This window comes from Apteryx mantelli, chromosome 10 (assembly GCF_036417845.1).
Source record: "Apteryx mantelli isolate bAptMan1 chromosome 10, bAptMan1.hap1, whole genome shotgun sequence".
Classification (NCBI taxonomy): domain Eukaryota; kingdom Metazoa; phylum Chordata; class Aves; order Apterygiformes; family Apterygidae; genus Apteryx; species Apteryx mantelli.
In genome coordinates this window covers 11,736,824-11,763,476 of record NC_089987.1, presented here as the reverse complement: position 1 = coordinate 11,763,476, position 26,653 = coordinate 11,736,824, and the positions used below count along the sequence as shown (strand labels likewise).

Below are 26,653 nucleotides of genomic sequence, written 5' to 3'. Positions count from 1 at the left end.
AACCCCGGGTCAACCTCCCATTCCAGAATGACTGGCATTGCAACTGGCTTGAAAACTTGCTTGAACTGGGAGATGTCCTTAATTCTTCTTTTTTTACTCCTCATACATCAACTGACAGTAGGAAGTGTTGGAATTTCAAGGTGCTTAGTATTTTCGGATTTCTCACAGGAAATAAACCTTTCCCACCGGCTCAACGCATGTTTAGCCTTTCCACACCTTCTGTTCCGATCTCACTTGCCTGCGCGGCAGTGCTGGTGCGAGTCACAGGATCCGCGGCCTGCCGCCTCTTGGCACTGAGACGCACGGCTCTTCCCTGAGCCTCTGCCGTCAATCTTCGCTTTCTGCAAGAGGCAGCCGAACTCGGTCACATCCACAAAACCTCACTGAAGGCAACCAAGTCACATAGGATTTACTGACTTAAAGCACACCAGAGTCCAACAACCAGCTTTGAAGCACCAATTTCTTACTCAAATCATCCCCCTCCCCAAATAAAACTCTATCTAGAATACAGTGGCGTCTTAATTATGAATGGGAAGAGTATTAATCTATGTAAAGACATAGACTCCTTTGTTTTAAAGGAACAAAAATCTAATTCTCACTTATTTGCTTTAAACATTTCATTAAATGATCAATTTTATCACTTATTTACTGCTTTAGTTGAAAATGCCTGCAAGAGCATGAGGTGTCTTAAAGAGGAGGATCAGGTGGCCCATAGATTTCTTCCTGCATTTTTTGAAGTTACTGGGAATATCAGTATCATTGCCAGGAAGCCAGGATCAAACCTCAGATTAAGATGCACAACATAAGAAGTCCTGAAGTTAGGATGAAGCCTCAAGTTAAGATATATAAAACAAAGAAAAGAAACAGCATTAAGGTAGGATAAGGCCTACTTGAATAAATTCATATAGGGCCTTCAAGAACAATATGGAATTAAAGTTATGAAGTTGATACTCCAGTTCAGAAACCATGGTGTAAACAGAAGCTGATGTTATTTTTCAATTCATAATATTTCCTTTCATATAGACAATAAATTTCAAATCTGATAATCTCACAATATATATCTGGAACATCTTTTTGATAGATTTATATACCTTGAAATCTGTATCTTTTCATGACTTGGTCATTTTCCATCCTGTAAAATGTGCACAATGTGTTGGTTTTGGAAAACATGAAAAACTGGAGAAAAATGAACTGGGGTTCTTTATGGGCCTCCATTTCACATTGTATTCAGAGTGACAACAAGTTTTTGACCTGTTTACTGAAAAAATTTAAACAAACTATGGAATAATAAGATAAAAACATGTTACAAAATGTTGCAATTCAATTTTAACATCTGCATAGAATACAAAGAACTGTTGATAAGAAAAATGCAAAGTATTTATTTTGAAGTATTTAATATCTTAATAAACACATGCTGAGCATTTAGCCAAGAACTTTTCAAACATCTATGATAAGTTATAACCTATCAGTTTTACTTATATCCTATAACTGAGCTCAGGAATCTTCTGTTATAAATTTTGCATTGCTTTATAAGGACCCTAATAGAATTTTGAGAAAGTAAGTTATGTTCACTTCTAAAATTACTTCTTCTTCTTTGTTCACTACATCCTATTTAATATTTTCCTTTGTACAGTTCTTAATAGTTGAGCTTTAAGTGAAACTCTGAAAAACAACGTTAGAATTTAAAATAAAGTGGAAGATTTTATTTTCAGGGTCACAAGTACCACAGCGAGATTTCTCTCTTAAACAATGACACTTAGTATCTCTGTAGTTCTATGAATACTTTTGAAGTGTCATATTAAAACCAATCTCTTGGCCTTCAGGCAAAGAGAAGCAATTAGTCTTGGAGTTGTGAATAAATAAAAATCCATTTATATACCCGTCCTTGACATGTACCTTGCAAATCTTAGAAACTTCATCTAGTGGGAAAAAAATGTTAAATCGTGAATACCAATACTAATCATATTGCAATGTTGCTTCCTAAAACTGTTTAGTTTGTATCAATCTTTTAAGTATTAATTCATATGTATATATTCATACATATTGCAACACAACAACAGAAGAGCACTTGAGTGAGAAGAAATGAGTGAGTGCATATAGAGCTGTACTGCATACCTTTATTACCCTCAACAGTAATACAGGCGAGACAAAAACTCAAAGCTCGCAAGTACATTGTCCTTTTCTAGATACCATAAGAACAGCCCTGCACAAGTTGCATGCCGTGTGCATGCCTTCCTCGTCCCAAGTACTACTGTGTCTTTGCTTTGATCCACGCACACACAAACACACAAAATCTTTATTAGCCCTGCATCCCATTGCCATGCAGCACGATGTGTTGGGATGAGTCAGAAAACAATTTCTACTTCTTGTTCAGCACAGTATTTTTAGATCTTCTCTTTCCTCTTTACTGCGCCTTAACGCAGAAGCATTGTACTTTTGTGATGCTCTGATCACTGCTCAAGATGCTCATATTTATTTTTCACTTAGCAGTTAGCAATTCACAGAGCAAGTAAAAATTAAGTCGCCAAGTCACCCCAAGCAGTCCGCCTGCGCCCCAGCAAACGCGATCGGCTTAACCGGGGCCGCGTAGCAGTTCGCTGAGCCTCAGCGGCGCTTGTCCTCCTTGTCCTCCACTTGTTGAGCAGCGCGCCCGGTGAGGGACACTGCTTCGGCTTCTCCAATGACCAGGCGAGGCAGCTGCCAGGAGACAGGCTTGTGCTCGGGGTTCGGCCAGAAGAAACCCCCCTGCCGTGCGGTGCGCTCCCTCCTAGGCCAGGCGGGCAGGCCCGGCCCCAAGGTCGGGGTGGAGCCGTGACCCCCGCGAAGGAACCTGCCTGGGCCCATGGGATGGTCAAGGAAAACAAATTTGAGTCTGTTCTGGATGCAAATCTCTCAGCTGACCTAGTTCTCATTCTCCTTTTCATTTCAGAAGCTCAGCTAAAAATCCATAAATTAAGGAAATTAACTGATGGAGCCTCCGGCATCTTTGTAAGCTATTTAAATCTTTAAATTTACAACATCTTCTGCATATATCAAGTAATTGAACTAACTGCAGGGATGTAACTTTAATGAGAAAATTTCCCTCTTCTCCTGTAGTTTGTACTCTTAAAAAAAAAAAAAGCTACCCTTAGGAAAAAAGTTTCTGTTTATTCCTGCCACGGAAGATAACTTTAAAAAAAAAACCTCCATGTGAGGGGCTTCCGCCGTCCTGCCTCTGCTCGCGGCTGGCGCGGGGCGCGGGCGCGGGCGGCAGCCGCGCTCCCTCCCCCGCGCCCGCAGCCCGGGCGCCCCGGCGGCGGCGGCGGCGGCGCGTTACGTAACGCTGCGCCGGCCGCGCCGCGCTCCGCGGCTAGTAGGCGCTGCAGCCCTGCGAGTCACCGCCGGCCGCGGCCCCGCACGCCGCTCCGCGGGCGCGCTGCGGCCGCGCCGCGCCGGATCGGGCGGCCGCAAGCTGCGACCGGGTGCCCTGCGGCAGCGGCCGCGGAGCAGCGGCGCGGTGGGGCGCGGAGCGGCCTTTCCCTTCCCCCCCCCGACCACCACCCCGCGGCCAAACTTCTTCCGTGGGGCGCACCGCGGGGGCGGGAGCAGGCCTTACGCGGCGCTCGCACGCACCCGCCGGCGCCGCAGGGCCACCCCGGCCTGCTTTGGCTGAAAGTTGAGAGAGGGCTTTGCTTTTCTCTCCCTTTTTTCCTTCCTCCCCCCCCCCCCGCGGCCCCCCGGCGCGCGGCGGCGGTGCGCGCCCACGGAGCCGCCCGCGGAGCCCCGCGCCGCGGCGCCGCGCGCTCTAATTGCGCTGGCGCGCTTGGCCGGGGGCGGGCTGCCAGGGCGCGCTCGGCGGAGCACAATGCATGTCGATAGACGTCATTTGGTTTTAATGGCCTACAGGAAATTTGGCGTTTACAATGCGAGACATTAGCGGAGGGCGAGGAGGAAGGGGGAGGCCGCGCTGGAGGGCGGCCGCGGCCCCCCCGCCCGCCGCCCCGGCCCCCGTCTGCGCCCCCGCCGCGGGAGGTGGCCGCGGCGCGGGGGGGGGGATTATTATTATTATTATTTATTTTTAAACTTGATTTAGTTTATCAACAAGTGCAGAGTGGGTGCTACCCTAATTGTAACAGAGGAGTCAAGAGATGTGAGAAACGTGCCCTGTGTTACTTATTTGGGAGCTGAAAATTTATGCCTAGTTGAAAATGCCTGGGGAAATATTACATCAGACCAAATGACAATGATTAAAATCAGCTTTTTTTTCCCTCCCCCCCTTTTCCTCCTTCTTTTCAGTAAGTCTGTTGAAGGACGTGACAGTGGCCTGATCCTCCCCAACACCGAACCGTTATCCCCGGCCGGGCCGGGCCGGGCTGCGCGGTGCTGCGCGGGGCTGCGGCCCCGCCCGCGCCGCGCGGAGGGGCTCTGCGGGCGGCGGCGCCGGGGGCGCGGGCTGGGGCGCCGGCCGCCTTCCCAGCCTTATTTCATTTTCAAGGGTTGTATTTCTTCTTTTTTTTTTTTTTTTTGGTGGTGGGGGGAATAAATCTGGAAATCTTCACCAAAAGGAGGGAAAATATCCAATTTTCATCGCAAAATTAGCTCGGGCGAGAGCAAAGGGCTGAGCTAATTGTAGCCTAATCCTCTGCCCTGCAGGCGTTTGCAAAGCCCTGAGCAAGAATTCGCTTTTTTTCCTCCTCTTCTCCCTTCCCTCTGTTATTTAGAGACGGGATTATTGCCTTTCTTCTCATAACAGCCTCGGCAGTTTCATTTAAAGGCTTTTTTTTCCCCCTCACGCACACACATCCACACACACACAAAATAAATAGAAAGAAGCAGCAAAAAAACCGAGGGAGCGAGAGAGGGGAGAGCGAGCGAGAGAGAAGCTTTAAAAATAATAATAATCACAGCAGGATCTGAGGAGCAAAGATAGTAATAAAAGCCAAAAGCGAGCCCATCACCACACAAACCCAACCGAGCCCAGAGCAAAGGGGGGCTCGCAGCTCTCTTCTGCGCGCAAGGTAAGCAAGCGGCCGCGCTGCCGGCGCGCACTGCCGGCGCGGCACGGCGCTGCATCGCACGGGCGCGCCTTTTCTTTTCCTTCTTCTTTTTTTTTTTTTTTTTTGGAAAGTGCCTCTTCTGGAAACTCACTCGGCTCTTGGCTCCGGAGAGGCAGCGGCGGCAGAGGGGTGTTTTTTTAAAGCTACAGGAGCCGTTTGCAGGCGCCGCGCGCGCGCGTGGTGTGTGCGGTGTGTGTGTGCGCGCTGTGCGTGCGCGTGTGTATGTTTTGTTTTGCTCCGCGCCAGCATGGGCAGCGCCGGCGGAGCCCCGCGGCCCGGGGTGCCCGCGCTCCCGCTCCCGCTGCCGCCGCGGCCGCGGCTCTGAGGACGGCGCAGCGCCGGCGCGGCGGAGGCAGCGCGGCTCGCTCCGCGCGCTCGCATGGTACGCGCGGGGCCGGGCGGGCGGGGTGGCTGCGCGCCGCGGGGGTGCGCGGCCGCGGGGGTGCGCGGGGCCGGCGCGGCACAAAGGGAAGGCGGGCGACAATGGGGCGAGCGCGCAGGGCAGCGCGGGCGGGCGGCGAATGAAACTCTGGCGCCAGTGAGAGTGCGGGGCTCGGCTTGGGGGAGACTTCAGACCACTCTAGGCTATAGTTTGCATTCCTGCTGCTGCATGCGATGTGGCACACTTCTGCAAAATTAATACATTAGCCTGGCTAATGCGCACCACCATTGGCTGCGCGCAGCGTGTACAGGATCGGAGAGTCGGCTTTTTTTTTTTTTTTGCATTCATCTAAGACATCTCCTTTCTTGTTATGTGAGAATAAGTAAAGGACGCCATGTTGTGCCTTTTTTTTTTTTTGGTTGAATTTTACCTTTGGGCATACAGTATATTTAAAAGAAAAAGGCAGAAGTTCAGTGACCGCGGTGCGTTGCTTACTGGTGATTTCTCTGGCCATCAGCAGGGAAAGGCATTTGGGTGACGTGAAACTTGCACTAAATAGACTGGAGACTGCCAAAGACAGGCGGGCTGGGGGGAAGGAGAAAGCCTTTCTCTTTTTTTTTCTTTTTTTCTTTCCCTTTTTTTTTTTTTTCTTTTTGGTAACGGCAGCTCCACAGTGAGCTCCCCCCCCTCCCCTGTAAAAGTTTTGGGCACGATCTGCTCTGTCACTCGGTCCGGTATTTTGTGAGCCAGCGTGTAGGTGTGTGTGCAAATGTTTATGGACTTTGAATTTTGGAGCCATCTGGTCAGAGGTTTCAAATAACCCGATCCCTTCTTTGTCTTTAGGCTGGGTTCACGGCATAAACTATTGTCTGCAAGTGGCTTAGGAGGCAGATTCAGAGTGTGCACTGTACGGGTGTATGGAGACAAAGGTAATTGCGAGTGTGGAGTTGTGACCCTCTGGCTGAGCTGGGTGCAGGCGCTGGACGCGCAGGCATTGCCATGGAGTGGCGGCAGCGCCGCGTGAAGTTCTGTGCCTGGCTATTCCCCAGAAGTGCTGGAGATGGGTAGGTCGAGGGGCTGCAGTGGGTGATTTTACTCTTAGTGGTATAATAAAGCTGCTGTTAAAGAAATAAAGGGCTCTGGGGAGAAAAAAAAAAAAGCTTCAATGAGAATCCAATAAAGGAACCAGTCAGGGAACAGATGTTGGTGCTGATCTCATTACAGACGAGCCAGTGGTCCTGCTGCAGACTGGACTTTGTGCCTTTGGTAGCCACCGCTAGCTGGCTGCATGTGGGCCCGGGATGCCCCCTTCCCACATCTTCTGGGGAGGGAGAGCTGTTTCATGGCAGGTCCTTAAACCTGCAGATTTCATTTCATGTCTTAAATGTGCATGAAGGAATTAAACTGCACGAGTGAATAACAGCATTAGTTTCAATTAATTTTTATCCTGGCAACAATAAACTTTAGAAACAAAGCGCTTTTACATCCTTAATTAGTCTTGCCTCCCATCTGTAGTCTTTTAAGTGTCTGTTCCTTGATTTAACTTTGTCCCTCCTTCAGAGCTGCCTCCTTTTTCTTTCTTTTCCCTTTTTTCTCGTTACCCTTCCAGACTGCTGCTTGTTTCTTCCCTGCAACCTTTCACCTCCCTTGTCCCTATCTGTCTGCTCTGCTCTGTGCAGTTTATTTCTACTGTATTTTCCCAACATCAACAGCAGTATTGGTTACCATGGCCCCGAGCTATGTGCAGAGGTGGGAAAGCTTCATCCGCCCAAAAGTTCTTACACTTTTGAAGTCTTTCTTTTAGTAGGATCTGAAATGTATCATCTAGAGTGTGTATTAAATGAACAGTATTCCTGAAGGCTTTAGAGCAAGAAAGGCAACACCCTGGAAAATTCTGCAGTCTTTCAGCATTCTCTGCCCTAGGGTTATAGCCCTGGGCACGGAGCTGAATGGAGCTCTTACAACTGCCTTCTGTTTACCTTTTATGGTTAAAATAACAGCTTAGCAAAGAAGCAACTTCATGGAGAAACGATTCAGTGAAATCATCTCAAGCTGTAGCAGCATAGCTAGTTTAATCACCCCTAGAGAGCTGAACAACTGTGAGCACAATGGGACACAAAATCATTTTGTGTGTAAATGAGCATGGCATTGTGATTATTTCACTTTGCATGGGCAAATAGTTTTTACAAGCAGTACTTATGCAGTTAGCTTAGAAAGGCAGAAAAAGATAAGCTGGCTCTGGAAGATCTTGGCGTGTAATGTTTGAAAAACTAAATATTCAGATAATTTGGGAATCAGGCTCTATTGATTTTGCCTTTAGCAGGTTCCTGTGTTACTTATTAGAGCAGGGTTATTGCTTGTGCCACTAGTTGGGATGCTATATCCTGTTGTAGGCAACTAAAGAGCCAGCGTTATTTTACATGGTTTAATAAATGAAGTTTGGTAGTGTTTCTGCAATATTTACCCTTAAGGTTTTAATTTTCACATCAGTATTAGAAAATACGTGCATAAAGACTTTCACTGGATAAATACATTTAGGATTTTGCTTTGTGCATAAAATAAGTACATTAATCAATGTGATGAATTTTATCAATGTTTTACATTAAAAAGAGGAGAGAGTCATTAGAAATAGGGTTAAGGTACCTTAAGAAATATGGAATTTTTTGGGGGGGGGAATAGAATTGTTTTCAATGACCTGTATGTAGTATTTAACAATTATGCCCTTCGATAATTTAGTCATACAAAAATGATTGAATTCCACAACTTTAATAAACACATTGGATTCATTTTTTTAATACGAATCCTCTCCAAGCAAGGAAAAAGCGTGTTTTAATTCCCCTTCTCCCCACCCCCCAAAAAGCCAGTAGCGTCCTCAATGAGTATGAAAAGCCATAAAAGTTTGAGAACTATTTTAGCTTTCCAGTGATTTTCTATAATTAAATGTTTTTTTCAACACATGCTCTAGCTGAGAGAAGCCAAAAGCGGAGGATTGTTCAAAAGGTCCCTCCAGTGAATAGTATAAATTAAATATCTAGTGCGTGAGTAGGGCCTCACTGAGGATCTCAGACACTTTACAGATCAAGAAATTTGCTGGTATACTACCATTAAACAAAATCCTACGATAGCAGCTGTGTTTAAATATGCACAAATAGATTGAAGATCACTTGATCTTTAGCTATCTGTGCATATTTTAAAATTGAAGTCTGTATTTCAAGACAAACGGTTAAATGTAAGACTTGTTTACAGAGGGCTGCAAGTCCTTTGATTTCATTTAGGAATGGTAACAAGGGGTGCAGAGGAGTCCTAATGAGGCACTTGTTCTGTGAAACTCCACGAGGCGTATTTCTAAGGCAGCTCTGTGCTGCGCAAGGTCTGTACCTTTATCATTAGTAATAATAGTTGGGGTCTGAACAAAGACAGGGCTGACATTCATCCCGTGTCTTCTGACCCTTTCATTTAAGGGAAGGAAGAGAGAGTGAGCGTGAGTTTACACTGCTCTTTGGTAAGATAAAAGAATCCTTGTCTGTGTTGGTCGACAGACAAGGCACCCTCAGCTTAGTAAACACACTGCTCAGATACTGTAGGTACTTACACGCTAAGTTGTTTCTGAAAGTTAGTTCTTTTATTTATGGCATAGGGCATATTTACTAAAGCTGGCCCACAACAGGCTCTTGTGGGAAACAAGAAAGCAGCATCTTAGTCATGAAAGGACTCAATCACTTTCCTTGAAGGTGGTGCTGCAGCGAAAACGTTAATGCCAGTTTCAGAGCGCCTGCCGCAGGAGTCCTAGGACAGAGCTGGTGCTTGCTTCGTGCTGGGTGCGGGCGCCCGCTGCGCGGTCGAGGAGCGGACGATGTGGATTCATAATGGGGTGATGTATCTCTGGGCTGGAGAGCACAGAATTCGCATGAGCCGAACTAGCTGGAATGCAGCACAGGAGGATGTTGTGATGACTTATGAAGCTGTCCAGATGTATTAAGATTTTTCAATCCCTTTCTTTATAGTTCAGCTAGAATTTTTTCTACAGAGAATGTTGCTAATTGTGTGTTCAGTGAGCGGTGTAGCCAGGGATTTTGTGCAAAAGACTTCTTGCTAAAAGAAAGCAGAGACCAGCTTTAGCATTCGAAAGAAACGTGCTCCAAGTAATGTGGGAGAAATGGAAATTCACTTTGTAATATTGTATGTAAAGTGCTTGTCAGATGTAAGGAAGAGTCTGGATGTTTGGTAGCATGCTTGCAAAACAAAATACCAAGAAAATTAGATTATATTCAGAAATGTCTTCAACTATAATGTTTTGCATATGTTGCTTTACCCATAAGGGGGAGAAAGGATGGACATTTTCTTCAACTTTTATAAAAGATTGAGTATTTTTCCATTTGACATATATGCTGTCTATACTGATTTAACTTAAATTAGCTTCACGAGACAGAACACTTAATGCAGAATAAGCTGTGCTTTTCTTACTGAAGAGAATTGATGGTTGTTGTGGTTTTTTTTGCTTTGGTAATCCTTTTTATTTTTAAGATAGTCAAGTATTTTTTTGCTTTTTATGTCAGCTGAAGATCTTTGGACTCAATTCAATAATTTCACTAATTTTTAAATATTTTTAGTGCAGTAAATATTAAGTGGATTGTTAGAAATGTTTATTTGTAATTTCACATGCCAGATTGTGTAGTAGTTTCTAACGCTTCTTGTCATGAAAACATGGGTCAGTTTACATGTCTTTCTGTTTTCACTGCTTGCAGGTATCAATTGCCTTCAGTTTAAAAGCTTATTTAGTTCTTTATATCTAATATTAAGGCTTAACCAAAAATTATCCATTTATTTCACGATTACTAAAAAACATAAAATTGATCTTAGTTTGATGTGAATTTTACTACATGTATAAACTAAATGCCTTAGGTACTGAGGAAGTCACTAATTTAGAGGTGTCTCGTTACTGAGACAAACTTGCAAAAACCCCTGAATCCCAATTCACAAATTGGTTATTCGTTTGTCAGGGGATATTTCACATCTAACACATAAGCCCGCGACCTTTAATTAGAATTTTGCAGTTTGTTTTATGCCCCTTGAGGCTGACACCTTGAAAAATTTTTTTCTTGATTTCTTATTGCTAATAAGCATCTTTCTCTTCCCCTCTGGTACTTTGAAGAAAATGATGCAAATACACTTAATTACAGTGGTGGCAATAATTTGTTAGCTGAATATGTGATCAGGCAGATGCAAAAATGATCTGATTAGATCTGTGATCACACTAGAAATAAAGGTAACGCACACTGCTACATTTAAGAGAAACTGTTCTTTTTTGCCTTCCATTTCCAGGAGGGAAGAAGCATGTCCCGTCTGTCTCTAACACGATCCCCAGTTTCTCCTCTGGCTGCGCAAGGAATTCCTCTCCCAGCCCAGCTCACCAAGTCGAATGCCCCCGTGCACATCGACGTAGGAGGACACATGTACACCAGCAGCCTGGCCACCTTGACAAAGTATCCAGATTCCAGGTAAGAGCTCGGCATTTGCAGGCCCTCTGCCTCTCTCTTTTCACTGCATGGAAATATGCGTGTACCTGTGAGGAATATTTCAACGTGAAATACAATTTATTATATATTCACCGCTTATGAATAATTCAGTTTCCGATTTATACATTAACTTCACTAGGGTTCTATAGAAGAAAAAGGCCTGTAAAATTTATATATTATTTAGAGAATCTATTCATTTTCTTTCTCAACATCTTCTGCACTATATCATTATGTTTGAAGCACCTGTTGGTGTGACTGTCCTAGATTATTTACAACTATACCAAGCAACTTCTTTCTTTCAGATTAAAAAAAAATTGTTTTCTTTTTCTTTTAAGAAAACAGAACAACTTTGTTGCACTGGGACTAGGGGATCCTTCTGTCAGCCAGGAGAAATCCTAAAATCAGTTGTAGCTCTATTCTCAGCTGGTGTCAGCCTCAGTGACACTATAGTCATTTACTTTGGGTAAAGTGGCCAGCATACTTCATATATTTGTTTGCAACTGTGTATTAGATTTAATCTTTGCAAGATTAAAGGTAGCTGATTTGTACTGAACATGTTAATGACATGTTTGGCAAGGTTTATTCTGTTCTGGCCAGTATTATCACAGAGGAGACTCCAGATAGGTCTAATTATGAATACCTGTGGCATGAGAGTATATCTGTATAAGTAACAGAGTCTCTTCATTATCCGCCCGGCTCCTGGATCCGTAGGGTGCTGGACGCCAGGTGAGGTGGGCATCCTCAGCAGTGTCAGGCCTCTGGTGGGAGTGTGAAAGGTATCACTGATTTAAGGGTTAAAGCGTATTCATTGGAGCATTCTGTTAGATATACCCAACAGTTTTACATTTACAGTAAAACACTAAAATAACTTGGCTTTTTGGCATTTAGGCTGTTTATTTGTCAGAACGGTTAATTGCCTCATATGTAACCAGCAGAAGGTGTGAGATGTGCGGTATCAAAGTGTCTGTCAGACTGGCTGAAGGAGGCACTTTGGGCTCAAAAGCAAACCAGGAGCCAGGCCAGCAGGGTTAGTTGTCAGAGGTTCTGCTACCTGCCTGGCCAGTGTTGCGACAAGGAGATAGATTTTTTGGTATAGACGATCTGTGCAAAAAAAGTTTTTATTTGAGAGCTTTTCCTTTAAAAGAAGTAGGGACTTTTGCACAGATTTGGCAGTTTCCCAAGCAATAAATGGCATTTATGGAGACACCTTGAAATGCCTCTGATGTCACGAAGCATATGGCTGTGATTTCATGCCAAGGAGAGGTAGCTGTTGACATGGTCTATGGAAAAGAAACAGTTATTAAAACGCCTGTGTTTTAAAGTTGGGCCAAAACAACATGATTTTTCTGGACAGTTCTTATTTAGTGATGTCTGTGTAGTACTTATTTAATCATAGGGAAGAAATATATTCAGTGGGGAGAGATTTATAACACAGAAAAACAGACGAATATTTCATAGTACAAAAAATAAAGAGAAGATGCAGCAGTTGTAATGGAGCAGCACATCTGTTTCCACATTTAAAAAAATCACTGCTGACACTGTTTTTAAAATATGCCCCATATCTTAGTTATTTAATAAAAACTTCCATTATGTAAGCCTTGGGAAAATATACATAAATTCACAGCTTTCATTTAGGAAGAATAGGGTACGGGTTTAAAACCATCCTCTTTTTTCTGTTCGCTAAAATAATGGAAATGTATTTCTTCTGGTTTTGTACTTTTATTTAAATTAAAAGTAGAAAACTGTGACTGACCGGAGCTCATGTACCGCATGATGTTTTGCCGTGTACTGTCTTACATTTGTATTGCTGCGTTATCTCGTAAGGCTTGAATGCTTCTTCAGCTGCTCACTTCACCCCCCACCAATACCTTAAGTAGGACATTTTGCTGCATACATTATGAAGTTGGATAGAGTGTAGAACTTTAAATTTAGAGTCAAATCTTTTTTTATTTTTTAATTTGGCTTTGCACAGTGTTGTATAGTGGACTTAATTGGTTACCCACCATTGAGTATGGCCCACGCTCATTCCCAGTTAAGTCAAAAGTTAAACTCACAGTTATTTCAGTGGGACGAGTTGAGCTCGTGCTGATGTTTCTCTGCTCTGTGGTGCATCTCCCATAGGGACACAGAGTGTCTTCACCACGGTCTGGGTGCGGGAGCAATCGCGGGTCTCTCACAGATGCTGGAGGAAGGGAGATAGGTCTTCTGGGCGAGACATCTAGTGATAATGCCAGAGCACTACTAGCTTATGCTCAGAGATGACGCACAGGGCCACAGATAGGGGCATGGCCGTCCTCATCCACATGTAGCACTTTCTGGATTATTTGGACAGGGCATTAAACTCTTGGTTTGAACATGAGCTTAAATGCTTCAAATCTAAGCAATTGAACAAATTCGTAGATTCTGTTTCAGCAAAACATGTAAGCGTGTGCTGAAATGCTTTACTAAATCAGAGATCCAGCCACAGAAACTACAGTTTGCACTCATTAAAAATGAAATCTGTGGGAATAATCTTCCTGTTTATTTGTGTTACAATCTCTTATTTCTTTCTGTGTGCTCCAAAATCCTAAATATACTTTTAGCTTGTAATTTATACTGTACAAGTATGCTTAAGGACAGGTTCAGATTGTGTGCATGTGTATAAATATAATCAGGGTATGCATGCACACAGACATCACATGCTAACGGGAATTAGAAAAAACATTAAATCATGTTTATCCTTCAGAAGTACTTAAAGGAGGCCCTATTCTGTTAGGTCCTGAAAGAACTCAGTTCACGTTGACTTCAATGGGAGGGAAGAGTTCCCAGCAGCTTGCAAGATCAGGCCCAGCAGGAGCAAGTATAGGTATGGCCAGTTCCTGCCTCTACCTGCTTTCCAGTCACCCCTCTGGTATGATATAAATTACACCTGACAGCAGGCAGTGTGATACATTTCTTATTGTAATTTGTTAGGATCGACTGTGCTCAGCCCACTCGGCTTGCTGTGCTTGACTGTTTGCAAGTTATGTGGTTGCCTCTAATTCATGCAAACGCAGGGCCTGATTCTGTGCGTCTTACTCACGTGAGTGAGCAGGTGGGGATGTGAAGTCAGAGGGCAAATTTTGCATTTCAGTGATGCCGGAGTTGTTTCTGAGCAACTTTGAGGACGTCTTTGATGTTGTTTGTATTAGTGCAACTGCTGTGAGAAGAGAATTTGTCCATTGATTGAATTTGCATAAGTAAAGGGTGCCAGATTAGGCATTAAACGTGGTAGACGCCCTCTTTCCAGTAAATTTTTATGGGCTACATCAGGTCTCTCATCTAAAGAAGAGAAAACTCAAACAGCGCACAACTGCTGTGACAAAGGCGAAGAGAGTTAAACAGCCACTGTAAGAGATGCTTTCTAAACCAGTCATGTTCACCTTACTCATTACTCTTACGCACCTTTCAAATTGGCTTTTTGAATGACACATCGTATAAACAAGTAAGTTGGCCTTTCAGAGCGTGAAAGGCAAGGAAAATGAGAAACACATAAAACCCTGTGATTGACAACAGTAGTCACGCAAATGATCTCAGAAGTGAGATTTTTAATCCTTCTTGCTACAGCTACTTGCATTTGTATACCCTAGATTGCCATTGAAGTTAACAAGCTTTGGAGGTGCAGGGGAGGATGACACTGCCTTATCTGGATCTGAGGCTCAGTTTCAACAGTTCATTTCAAGTAAATTCTCCCACTAAAACTATCAACTCTGGTAGTTATGAATTACAGGTGTGCAAAAGAAAAAGAAATCTGTTGATTTCAGTCTTGTGCACTCTTACCATCAACATCTTTTTTCTAAAGTAAACAGCTAAATAGAGAAATTATTCATCTCTGAGAGCAGCTCCTGTAGAAATTTCATTCATGTTTTCACCCATGCTACCTCTACAGCAGCCCTTTCACACGTTGACACTTGAATATGGATTCACATGACAGACTGTAAAGGCTGCAAAGGCTCTAGCACATCTATGAAGTGAGCTGCAAATTGTATTTCTCCAATGGCGTGAGACAGTTCTTAAAAAAAACGCTAGAAGTCCAAGCTCTTAATGTGCAGTCAGGAATGTCCAAAGACATTGCCAGATCATCCAGTCTTATTCCCACTGAATTGAGTAATAAACCTCATTGACTTTAAGTGGAAAAGAATTAAAAGTTTCAAATCCCTATTTACCACAGCAAAGCTAATCTTCAAAATTTCACTGAAAGCTTTGATACAATTTTGAATTTCAGTTTGAAAGCTGAATAAAATTTCTCATCAGAAGTCAGTCCTTTTTACAGCCCTATATAGTATTTATCTCAGAGAACAGCTGTGAGCACTTTAAGACTTGCTCTGCTATGAAAGGTAAATATTTTTACCTTACATTCTTGGCTAATTAGTGTTTGTTGTATAACCCTCTATTAAAGATAAGTATGTGCTTTTGTTTGAAATAATATATTTCTAAAACGTCATGCTTTCAGTACCATTAGTAATGTGACAAAAATGAAGGGGAATATTTTAAATGAAAGTGGACGTTTCTAAGCGGGACTGGTGTGGTCACACGGCCCTTGTGGAGCTTCCCCACTACCAGCTGGTAGCACACGGTGTTGGGGACCTGTCAGACTGGCCCTGGCTGCTCTCAGCCTTTCTTCTACCTCAGTAACATACAGCACCCACCTTCCTCTAGTATTTCTGGCAGTTTTCTTACCTCTTTATGAAAATTGAACTTTTTAGCCCTGCTGCCTGAGGCATCCAGGGCCAGTGCCAACATGACGGATGTCCCAGTCTCAGCTCTCAGGACACCTTGGCTGTATCATTCACTTCTCTGGAGACTCTTGTGCTGTAAAGAAAACCAACACAGGCTTTTTAACTATTTCAAAAACTAATGACTTGACTTTAGCTGTTACAAGATATAATAAAGTTTTCCAGGCATATCCCTGCCCCAGTTTCCTCTGAAGCCATGAACATTTTTTTGCATTTATGAAGGAGTCTCCTAAAGCATGTGTCTTCTCCCCTGAATCTGTCCCTCATGTGCAAACTGTCTTTCTTGTATAAACCCACTCTTAAGTAGCTCTTCTACCAATCCTTCTGATTGTAGCTACTCTGTAGATATCCCCATTTTTTAATTCTCCTACATTTTCCCCCAACACCTTGACCTCTCTGGTTGGCAGCACGCAGCATTAACGCTTCTGCTTCTCTGCTAACCCGCTTTTCTGCAGACTGGCCAGGCCAGGCTGGACTGAGCTGCAGTGGAGTGCTCTTCTCTGCGTTTTGGGGCCCTCTGTTATCACTGAGATACACAGAGCCCCAACAGCATATGCCTGCTGACAGCATAGAGCCAGATAAAGCTCAGGTATAAACTCAAGCATATATTACTGAGATACATGAAAACAGCTTTTCCAGGTCATCCTTTGCTCTAAGGATATACTGGATTCTGCTCTGTATTTCTTGGGCAGGAGCAGGGAAATTCTTAATTCAGATATGTTTAAGGTATATAATTTTACAGACTTCTCACCCTTGAGAACATCTCACATTTCCTGCTCATGTAGAATCAAGCCAGTGTCACTGTTACCATGACTTTCTGCTGATTTCCCATCAAACCTGTGCATTCGTGATGTTACTCAGAGAAAACAATGTCCAATTAACAAATGTTGTTGCTTACTGTATACCAGCAGTTAGGGTGTACATCAGTCCTTAAACAAGGCCTGCACTTTGGACAAGAGGTTAAATGGAGCAGGAATTTGTTCATAGCCTGAGATAGCTCGTGTCTCCTAAAACACCGCACATTTGAGGGCACATTTCTAGTCTGGAGCTAAACTGTGGCCAGCTCTCCTTGGCAGGCGCAGCCTCCTTGCAGCCCTTCGCCGCAGCAGCCCTGAGCCCCTGCAGCGTCGTTACTGCAGACACTAATGTAGGTTTTTCCCAGCTTTTTCAATCCCCCTCTGCTCCACTTTGCTTGGTGCACAGCTCACCCACCTGGCATGTGCGCAGTATCTTGTCCCTCTTCGTAACTCCCTGTCCTGGGCAGACCTGCTAAATGACACTATTTTAAACACACTAAAGGACTTGGGCAAGCCTGCCTACCCTGCACGTTTCACTCTCCATAAGCTACCACTCTTCCCACTGGCGCCAGTTGTTTAATGCTCTGTTGCAGCGGGGGGAGACAGGGCTCAGGCTCTGCAGGGCTGCAAACGGTTGTGTATTATCCAAAAGGCAGTTTCTGAGTCTGAGCCAGCAGCCCGTATTCAGGCAAAGCTCTCCAAAACGTGACTGCATGTGAGCTGCAGCACAAAGCTCATTAATTTTAATAGATACTGTAAACTTAAAATGTACAGACTTTAAAGCAAAACACCTGAAGAGGTAGGAGCGAGTGTTTTTCCTGCATGTTACAAATGCTCAGAGATGCAGACTGTGAGCACCATGCATCAGCACTGCACACACGTAGCTTCCATCACGTAGCAGGAGGGCAATTCAGCAGAGATGGGTGAGCCTGCTGGGGTGTCACCTTGGCTCTGCTGCTCTTCAAGGCCATCAGGTGTGTGCTGCAGATGAGAACAAGTAAAGGAGCAGAAAACCAGAGGTTTTGGTCACATGCAGAGTCTTTTCTGAATTAACATATGAATTTTCATAGATATGAAAATCATTTTCTGTTTCATTATATTCAAATGCAATTTAGAGACAAATCCGGTGAGTTTTTCTCACTTGGTTGTTGACTGGGCATCTCTGTTTGGTTTCCAAGGGAATTCTGACCAGCAGAACACTTAAAGAAAAAAAGCCTAAAAGGGCCTTTCCCCTTCCCATCCTCCCCCTCCCCTAGTGTGCATATGAGCCTGTGACTGTTACATGAGAGAGCTGGAGCAAGCAAAAGGATTCTCATTCCCAAGCTGCTGAATCAAATAATTAAAAATAAACCATTCTTTGTCCATCTGTAAAACGAAGTATTTCTGTTTTGTAAGTAAGTGTGCTGCATGGCTGTGGTCACACAAGTCCACGCAGTGCTGTGACATGCTGCAGGAAAGGTGTGAAGTGTCGGCTGTCATGGGCAAATCATGTTGCTGCTAGGACGCATCCAGTGCAGCTCCCCTGGCAGCATGTATGGCGGTGTGGTGGGTGAATGGGAATAACCATTCCCCCTTGTGGTCAGACTTACCGGAGCTGCTACAGCCCAAGGACAGCCACCAGTCCAAGCAGTGGGAGCACACCTATCCCAACTGATGGGCGCACAATTTGGCCTCTCTGAAAAAAACAAGGATGTAACAAGGATGCAGTTAGAACTGGGAATAATGACTTAAGACACCCTGTCGCTACCTTTCACTAAAGGGAAAAATTCCTGGATTCAGGGTCTGTCTTGAGGAAACTAGGGTGAGCCAATGGAAACACACTGATGAGGAATGTTCCTTTGTCACCCAAGGATGTTATTCCCCAGCTGCAGTGGTAGCTTTAGTGGTAAAGGTAGAATAGGCCCCATAACCCTAACCCTTCACTCCAGCAGCAGTAGGAGATGGGAGGAAGGGAATTTATATGGTAACAGGTTCTTCAGACCTGTCCGTGTCCATCTCTCCAGGAGCTCATACTAGCAGGCATATAGGGAGTCACAACAGAGCTGAGCTGTCTGCTCTGATGAAGGTGTTTACTCCTTCCTGGACGTCGCACACGCTGCCTTGCCCAGCACAGCTGCTGCCCGGGGACTGCCCACAGGCTCTTGAGAGGAAAGCCGAGTTTACCCTTCGGGAGTACACATCTTATTTTAATTGGGTGCTGAGATTGGGGCCTGTCAGTGAATGAATTATTTGTATGCTTCCTTGGAATGTTTGATGAAACGTACATGAAAATGTTGCATAGCTAGTCTCTGATGAACATTTTTTCTGAAATTATTATTTCTCTGTATATATTTACAGCCTGGGTTGTGTGATGTTCTAGGCATAAATGGGTATTACAGCATTTAGGGAGGAGCAGACCAAGCTAATCATGGAGAGGAATAGATAGCAGATCAGAGTCATCTGACTTACAGAAATAAAATTATGGCTCTATTGCTAAGCCTGGCACAGGCTGCTCAAAAAAAAAAGAATTTGAGATATTAGCTTGTTCTAGATATTAGCTTGTTCAGCTTGGCTGGTCGAAAGGGAAGAGCAGCCAGGAGACCCTCTTTCTATGAAAATTCATGTAATTCACACAGCCTAGCTCTGGTAGGTAGAGATGTTGCTTACTGTCTCTGAGAGAAGTTGTGAAGACGAATGTTCAGCAGTGTCTCTGGTGCAAAACTCAGCTGTTTCTTGTTTTGTGCTCTTTGTTTTGTTCTTTTGCAATGATAACCTGATCATAACATTTAGCACATTAGTAATTCCTACCCTTCCTGTTTACAATGGGCTGAAAACTAGTCTGTTTTGTAGAGCTCACAAAGAGAACCCAGCAGACAAGGAGGCCAAAATTCAACATTTTTTTGGTTTAGGGCACTATACTTATAGCATTTTCTCAGGTTAAATTCCTGTTAGTTGGTCAAGTCCTTTGTCATTTTCTTCATTGCTTCTTTAAGCTTACCACTCACTTACCTCTCACCTGACATGACACTTTGGTGCCAGCAGCACAGTTTAAGTATTTTTCAGCAGTCATTTCCAGGGTGCTAACATGAAAAATGTAAAGCATCAGCATTAGCAGCATATTTTGAGAAACCTCTCCCATAGGATGCTATTGAAGCAACCTGTCTCCTCCTTTTATGTGCTGCTAGTAGAGGCATGTTGATCATGTTCATCATGTTGATGAACGCAGCATAAAGTATCACGTCTGTGCTCACTTTCACAGTCATAGCAGCTTTACGCTTCAAACAAAGGGGAATCTCCTGTATTGATTTCATCTTTGTGTGCTGTGCATCTGGCACATCTCACGGAGAGTAGTTATGCAGAGATGAGGCTATGGTAGCGTTGCACTGGAAATGGTGTCCTGAGGTCACAGCTAACTGCTGCACCCATGGAGCAGAAGTGTTACCTCTTGATATTTGGTCTTTGAATACACTTCACTGCTGTTTGCCTGTGTAAGTCAAGTTTTGATTTATAAAGATCCTGAATGGCCAGTAGGCATGGTCTGCTTAGGAGGAATATTTCAAGAACTACTTAGAAAATTTGTAAAATAGGCTTCCTAGATTATGAAGCAAGGGGGTATCTGTTTTGTAAGGAACATGTTATGAAATGAATTTGTCTCTAGGCCTACCTTAATTATTTTAATGATCCCACTGGCGGTTGTCGTAGGTGTCATTCTGTGTATATATTGTGACCTCCATGCTTGTGATCATTTATGAAATCTGAGATTTAAACATATATTGTACCATATTAATTCCTTGCCTACTTTCACTGAAATAAATGGAGGTGGTTTTGATGATACTGGTACTTTGGGCCAAATCTCTCTTCCAGTGAAGTCAATGAGAGTTTTACCATAGTCTTAACTGGACACAAAATAAGCCCTATTCTTTTAGAAAACCGTCCTAATAGATCTGGCCAAAATAATCCCTAGTGTAACCCTTTGACCTCTGTGGAGTTATAGCAGGGATGCATACTGATACCAGGAGTGGAAAGGAATTATCAGAACTTGAACATTGTAGTAAGATGCCTTTGTTGGATATCCACAGTACTTGTTCCCCAAAATACTTGAAGGTTTAAGATCAAAAGGCATTTGAAGACAAAGAACGCTGTCCTTACAGCTAGGTATACATATCTCTCCTGGTCACATGGACTTTCCACATAGATGACTCCACTGGTTTTGAAGGAATTACTCTAAATTTATAACTGTATAACTGAAATCGGAATTAATCAATGCAAAGATTAATAAAATCTTCAAGAACAAAGTGCATATTTAAACAGAAGGGATACGTAGGCATTCAAAACACAAGATTCACATGTGAAAGCCTAAGAGGGGATAGATCTCACGCACAGACTAACAACATGCTGTAGAGCATACTAGGCTGTAGCTAATACAGGTTATGCCACATGCTGCTGTTAGCCACACCGATTTTGCCATGTTCCCTATTACATTCATGTAATGAATTTTTGACTATGCCTAGTCCTTGCAGCACATCAGCTTGTTCCATTGTGCTACACTGACGTTAAATGCATAACCTGGTGACCAAAGCAGGTAGGTATAGTCAGGTCACTCTCATCCCTGGTATAACCCCACAGATACAAACAGAGTTACACCAGGAAGGTGGTTCTTCTAACCCCATTTTATAGATGGGAGAAGCTGCAGAGATTAATTAAATGCCAAAGTTAGGAACTCATATCTCCATGCTCTTTCAGACAAATAGCCCACTCCTTCACCTCATCTACTGTGATTAATATGTATTTTAATCTTTTGATGCTTAAAAAGGTAAACATTTTTAGCTTTTTTTTTTTTTTTTTTTTTTACCTAATTCGTTCTCATTTGAAACTCTCTCGGGCAGGATGGTTATTAGCTTAGCATGCACGCACTATTGCATTCCTTACTGCTGTGGTCACTGTGATGCCTTCCTGCCTGCCTGCCTGCCTTCCAGAGAGGGCACCAGGACAAATAGGCTGGGTAGGGGTATTCCCGTGTTCATGTGTACTGTGTTGATTTCACTCTATTGTAGTATGGTATGCATTCAAAGGCTAAAATTGCTGCTTTTTTGTCTGCTGAGGACCACATAAAGCAATATCTGAAAGGAATCCTGCACGCAGCTGCTGGGAAGCTCTTATGCAGCATGTGCAACGTTACTATTGGTCAGACTCAGAGGGATCAGTTGGCAAGCACTGGAAACTGAAATTTGCACTGTAAAGCTGAAACGATGAAGGAATCCCAGTCCAAAGGGCAGGCTCCCGTTACGTCTGTGTCCTAATGGAGTGCAGATGCTGCCCAGTGCTGCAGGTAATCCATTTAGACGTAGTAGAAGCGTTTGCAGCAGCAAATCTCTCTCTTGAGAAAGTGAACAATGAAAACCAGGGACTCTTTTAACATCTTTGCAGTCATACTGCTCTGTCGGTGTTACGCCAACAAGATGTAAGAGTATGATTTACACCAAGGGCTGCAGCTTTGGCAGTTGGGAAACTTGCCATATCTTCTGGGAAGCAGTCGCCTAAATTCCGCAGTTGCAAAGCTTCCATGTAATGTCACAGGCCGATTCGGGAAGTGGAACTTCACGGGCATCAGCAGATTGCAGTAGAGAGAAACCAGGCGTTCTGCTTGTGCTGGGGTTGTCTGGTAGTGAATGAGGGCTCACTTTGGGCCAGTAGCACTTTCACTACTGTTGAATGAAGAAAAAAATTCAGCGGCGGCTTTCTAATCTTACAGAAAAAAAAAAAAAAGCATTGATTTGTAACCAGCTCCTGATATATTTCCTCCTCTGTTCACATCCCGTTATGTTCTGTTTGCAGACTGGAGGGTTAAAGCTGGGGCCTGCTTCTGCTTTCAATTAAGTCAAAGGATGTTTTGGCCTTGACTTCACTGGGACCAGAATCAAACCCGTGCCCATACTATTGTATTTAAGAATGAATCTCTCCCAGTCACATAAAAAAGCCAGGTTCAGCTTTCAGTAGTACCTCATCAGAATCCAATATTTTATGGTTTTCTTACTATTTTAAAGTTTTGCCTAGCTTAAGTCTCTAGTCTGAGCCTCCTGTGTGCTGCAGGTGTACGGTTACCTCCTTCCTTGGTGACGGGTCCCTCCATGTAGCCCATAGTCCAGGGCTGCCCCACGTTTCCTGGGATGTGGCCATGGAGCCTGGCTGCTCCTCGCTGGCGTGTCATCACGTTGCTTCCCCCCGTTCCCGTACAGAGTTTGCCCGCTCATGTCCTGCTGTGGTGGCAAAAGATCTCCTGGAAATATCACTCTGGTTTTGTCTTTCATCTGCTGACTGCTCAGGCTCCCCAGCAAAAATTTTTACCCGAGTACTCCTACTTGATGTGGAAATAAGGACTTTGTTAGTTGTTTTCCCTTTAATATTACTTTTTAACAAAATATTTTTGACATGTTCAGTTACTTTAAGTGAACAGCTAGGAAAAATATGTTCAGTACAACTTAATCAAGTGTAAAAATAAATAGGAGCATCATTCATTTGTCATTTTAACTGTGATGAAAGAAATATGGATAGAGAGAACTAGGTGCAACTTCCAGATCACTTGTCTGTAGAGAATTATAACAATTACAGCCAGCTGCAGCCTTTGGTCTGCCTGCAGCTCGGAGACATCTTCATGCCAAAGCGAGCAGTGGTGAGTTACACCTGAGATGCACAGTGTATAACTGCAGCAATGGTACGTTCTGGGGCTGTGCAAAATTGGTATAGCTTATTCACCAGAGGGTAAAAGGATGGGCTGCAGGAAAAGCAAATAAAGGAAGAGTGTAAGATAAGCCATTTTTTTCCCCCATATTATCATTCCCAGCAACATAAGAGCTTTACCTGTTTAGTAAATCCAGCATACCAACAACTGCCCAAGCAGAGCGAACAGTTTCTTTTAGGCAGAAAGCCAATTTATCCCTACCCAGAGAAGCAGGTATCATCCCTGTTTACATCAGTGGCGATTGCCCCATGCCGTGGAAGCAGACCTGGGCACTGAGGGTAAGCTTGTGTTTATGCTTAATGCAGACCAAATCTGACGCTGTAAAGAGTCCCTGGCAGCCTGGGCTTGACAACTTTTTTCTGCTGACCTGGAAATAAATAAAAAAATCTTAGGAAAGAAACTGGTCAGCTTTAATAGGTCTGGGCTCAAAAACAAAGGGATATGGCTTGAGCAGGATGAAGTATTCTAGTTGTTTGCGTGAGCGGTAGGTACTGAAGCTAATGTGTGAGCTCTGCATCATTTACATTTTACAAAAGGTGGTGCAGGCCTTAAGGATCCGGCCCGCTTTCTCCAGCCCTGTAGTGAAACGTGCTGATTTCGCAGCACCCACACATGCAAAGGATGTGGAGGGCCAGACTTGCACCCGGAAAGGTAAATGAGGGACAGTCGGGATTTTTCCTGGCTTCACTGAGTCTCAGTGAGAGTTTTGCCATTGACTTCAATGAGCAAGAATTTAGCCCATTTATATTAAAATAAAACTAGTATCTGCATGTTTTTCAGCCTCCCAGAAGCCCAGTACAAGGCTTATGTTAATGGAACTAGTGTCCAAATCTAGTCAGATCTGAAAATCTTAGTTAAAGTATTTAGTTAGCTCCTGCTTAAAGTTACAGCAAGTAAGCAAGAAGAAAAAGGACGGATACTTGCTGCAACTCTTTTCTCATCAGGGCCCTCAGAGTACTATGATTTAGGGGGAAGGGATGTTTAAAGGAATAGCAAGAAAAGGCTTGTATAGGCAGGAATATATTATTTGAATTGTTCATCTTCTCATAAATTAACAGCATAATTCTGTTGACTGCCCGCAACTCCCACAGAGTATGAGCTGAAATGCATTTCTTGCAGGATTGGGACCTTTGGGAAACTAGGGAATATTACGATGCTAGTTTGGGAACTTCTTTTAAATTAAAGAATTTTTATTCCCATGCTGATTTTCATAGCCAAAATTTAGTGTAAATTCTCTATTGACAAAACATAAAAGGCCAAGAACTCTCACAGGCTCAAATCAGAGCAGCAGCAACAATGACATAATAAAAATATGATACTTTCAACAATATACATTTGTATACTATTTTTAGTCTTCACCAACTATTTAGACAAAACTTCAGTTAGAATTAATTAAAAGTCACAAGAAGAAGTGAAAAAAATGGAAAAAATGATAGTACTGGAAATCAAGCGAACAGGTGCTTGTTTACATTAAAGAAAAAGTCCACAATTTAAAATGAAGAGATGAATTCCCAGATACGCTGATAATGCCTACATTATATGAGTTCCTGTGCACTTACCTGGACTTTGACATATTTCACTGAAAGAATAATACTTAGCTCCTACCTGTAACAAGTTCTGTGTTTTGAGGGTTCATACCTTATTGTAATATTATTTGGTTACTTTTGTTAAAAATAAGCAAGTCAGCCAGACTCTGCCCTTCACACTCTCACTGAACAGTTACCGCTTATTAGGAATAAGGGTAGCAGAACTGGCCTATCTTGAACTACAGTAATTGAACTACTGCATCGAGCTGTCGTGCAGCTCTGTGCCAGGCACATCTGAAGCCTGGACGCCAGCGGTCGTTACTCCAGAGCAACCTGGGAAGCTCTGCAGAAGGATTTTGCCTGGCTTAGTCAGCATAGGTCAAATACTATTTGGATGATATGAGTAGTGCAGCTGAGAATGGCCTGAGCGATTCCTGGCACGGGTCTCGGCTGGCTCACGGGTGCGTTAACTGGTCGGTGCATTGGTTTTACTGGGAGGAGGCCTCCACGGCGCCGACATAATTCATAACGGAGCTGATGGTGTCAGTCCTAGCGTGCAGTCAGCTCCTGCCCAAGTCCCACAGAGCTTTATGCCAAGGATTGCCAGGGCAGTAAGGCCGGGTTTTGCTCGGTCGCAGCTGCGAGGTGCCGTGCAGGGAGCCTGTGCGGCTGCAGCCCGGGCTGAGCACCGGAGCTGCGCTCTGCTTAACCCCCCGAATCTGCCTTACGCAAATAAGACAGTCTTTCGAGCACAGTGAAACAGGTACCTTATTTCCCTGGACTAGGTATGACCAACGCTATGATGCATGTCGGGGGCTTCAGTGAGGTACTTAATTTAGCTAGACCGAATAAATGCAAATGGTATATTTAAGTATCAAAACATAATGGAAGGCTGTTTTTCACTTTCCCTATTACAAAAGATTAACAAGATTAGAGGAACCGTGTCAGTAGCACATAGGGTGCTTTTACAGAGAGATGCAAATCCTACCTGGGTTTGAAAGTTGTATTTTCTCTTGTTAAGCACAGCGAATGCATTTCATGACTGAAGACTTAAATAAATGTGGCAGAGTTATGATGTGTGTATAGAGTGAGGGCTGTTCTGTCTGTATGTGTCTCTACTTATCCAGCTTATAAATGTGGTTATACACTGAACGGAATGAAAGAATTTGTAATGCAGCAATTAACATACTAGAAACTGTTTGTTTAGTGAAGTCTTTTTATAGCTGTTAAAATAACACACTAAAATATACAAACGCTAGTTTAATAAGGCAAAATAAAATCATTAGCCTGATTTAGGGCTGGATTCTGCCACCATTACTCATGACTAAGTGGTGCTTTACTCACGAACTGCCTACTCCTGCGTGAGACGGTGGCAGAGCCGGGCCCCCAGGGAGCAGATACACTCCCGACGGATTTGGGGTGAGCAACTAGTGCTGATGGGCCTAACGCCAATCTCGCAATGACGTGCAGGGTTTAGGGTTGTACCACTAGAGTTATATCAAACCCTAAATTTCCTCAGTCATTGGTCCTCTAGTCATTGCTGTTTGACTGCTCCCTCCTCCTCTTCCTCCTCCTCCTCCCCAAAGACAGGAGGGGAGGCTTAGCCACACTGATGCCGGACCAGCGTGGCTCTTGCTTACCAGAGAGTTTTTTAAAACAAGAAAAAACACTGGCTTCTGTATCTGGAATTAGCCTTTCCAATTGCTGTTTTAACTGCTAATTTATGTATAGGCAATATTCTCTCTATAAATTAAAAAATATATATATCAAAATCTCTCTCTATATATATATTTCCATTAAATAATCTCTCAAATAGTGACCCTCCAAAGTGTTTTAAGCATGGACATGGGCTATTAGCAACAGAGGGAAGAGAAAGACCCATAGGATCTCATATCCTTACCATGGATTACGTGTAGTATTTCAG

At 43.6% G+C, this 26,653-nt stretch overlaps 1 protein-coding gene across 5 annotated transcripts in view; it reads left to right on the top strand.

The window, feature by feature from the left end:
* Nucleotides 1-4,505: 4,505 nt before the first annotated feature.
* Nucleotides 4,506-26,653, top strand: part of KCTD15 (potassium channel tetramerization domain containing 15) — a 44,147-nt gene continuing 21,999 nt past the window's right edge. Inside the window, exons 1-3 of one of the 5 annotated variants that reach the window (XM_013941120.2) lie at nucleotides 4,506-4,997; nucleotides 6,262-6,347; nucleotides 10,741-10,916. In XM_013941120.2, the coding sequence (XP_013796574.1) occupies nucleotides 6,336-6,347; nucleotides 10,741-10,916 (188 nt within the window). In that variant the 5' untranslated portion in view covers nucleotides 4,506-4,997; nucleotides 6,262-6,335. Of the gene's footprint in view, nucleotides 4,998-5,350; nucleotides 5,419-6,261; nucleotides 6,348-6,459; nucleotides 6,483-9,261; nucleotides 9,290-10,740; nucleotides 10,917-26,653 lie in introns of those variants that run through there. The other 4 variants (XM_013941121.2, XM_067302495.1, XM_013941122.2 and 1 more) reach the window with 4 other exon arrangements.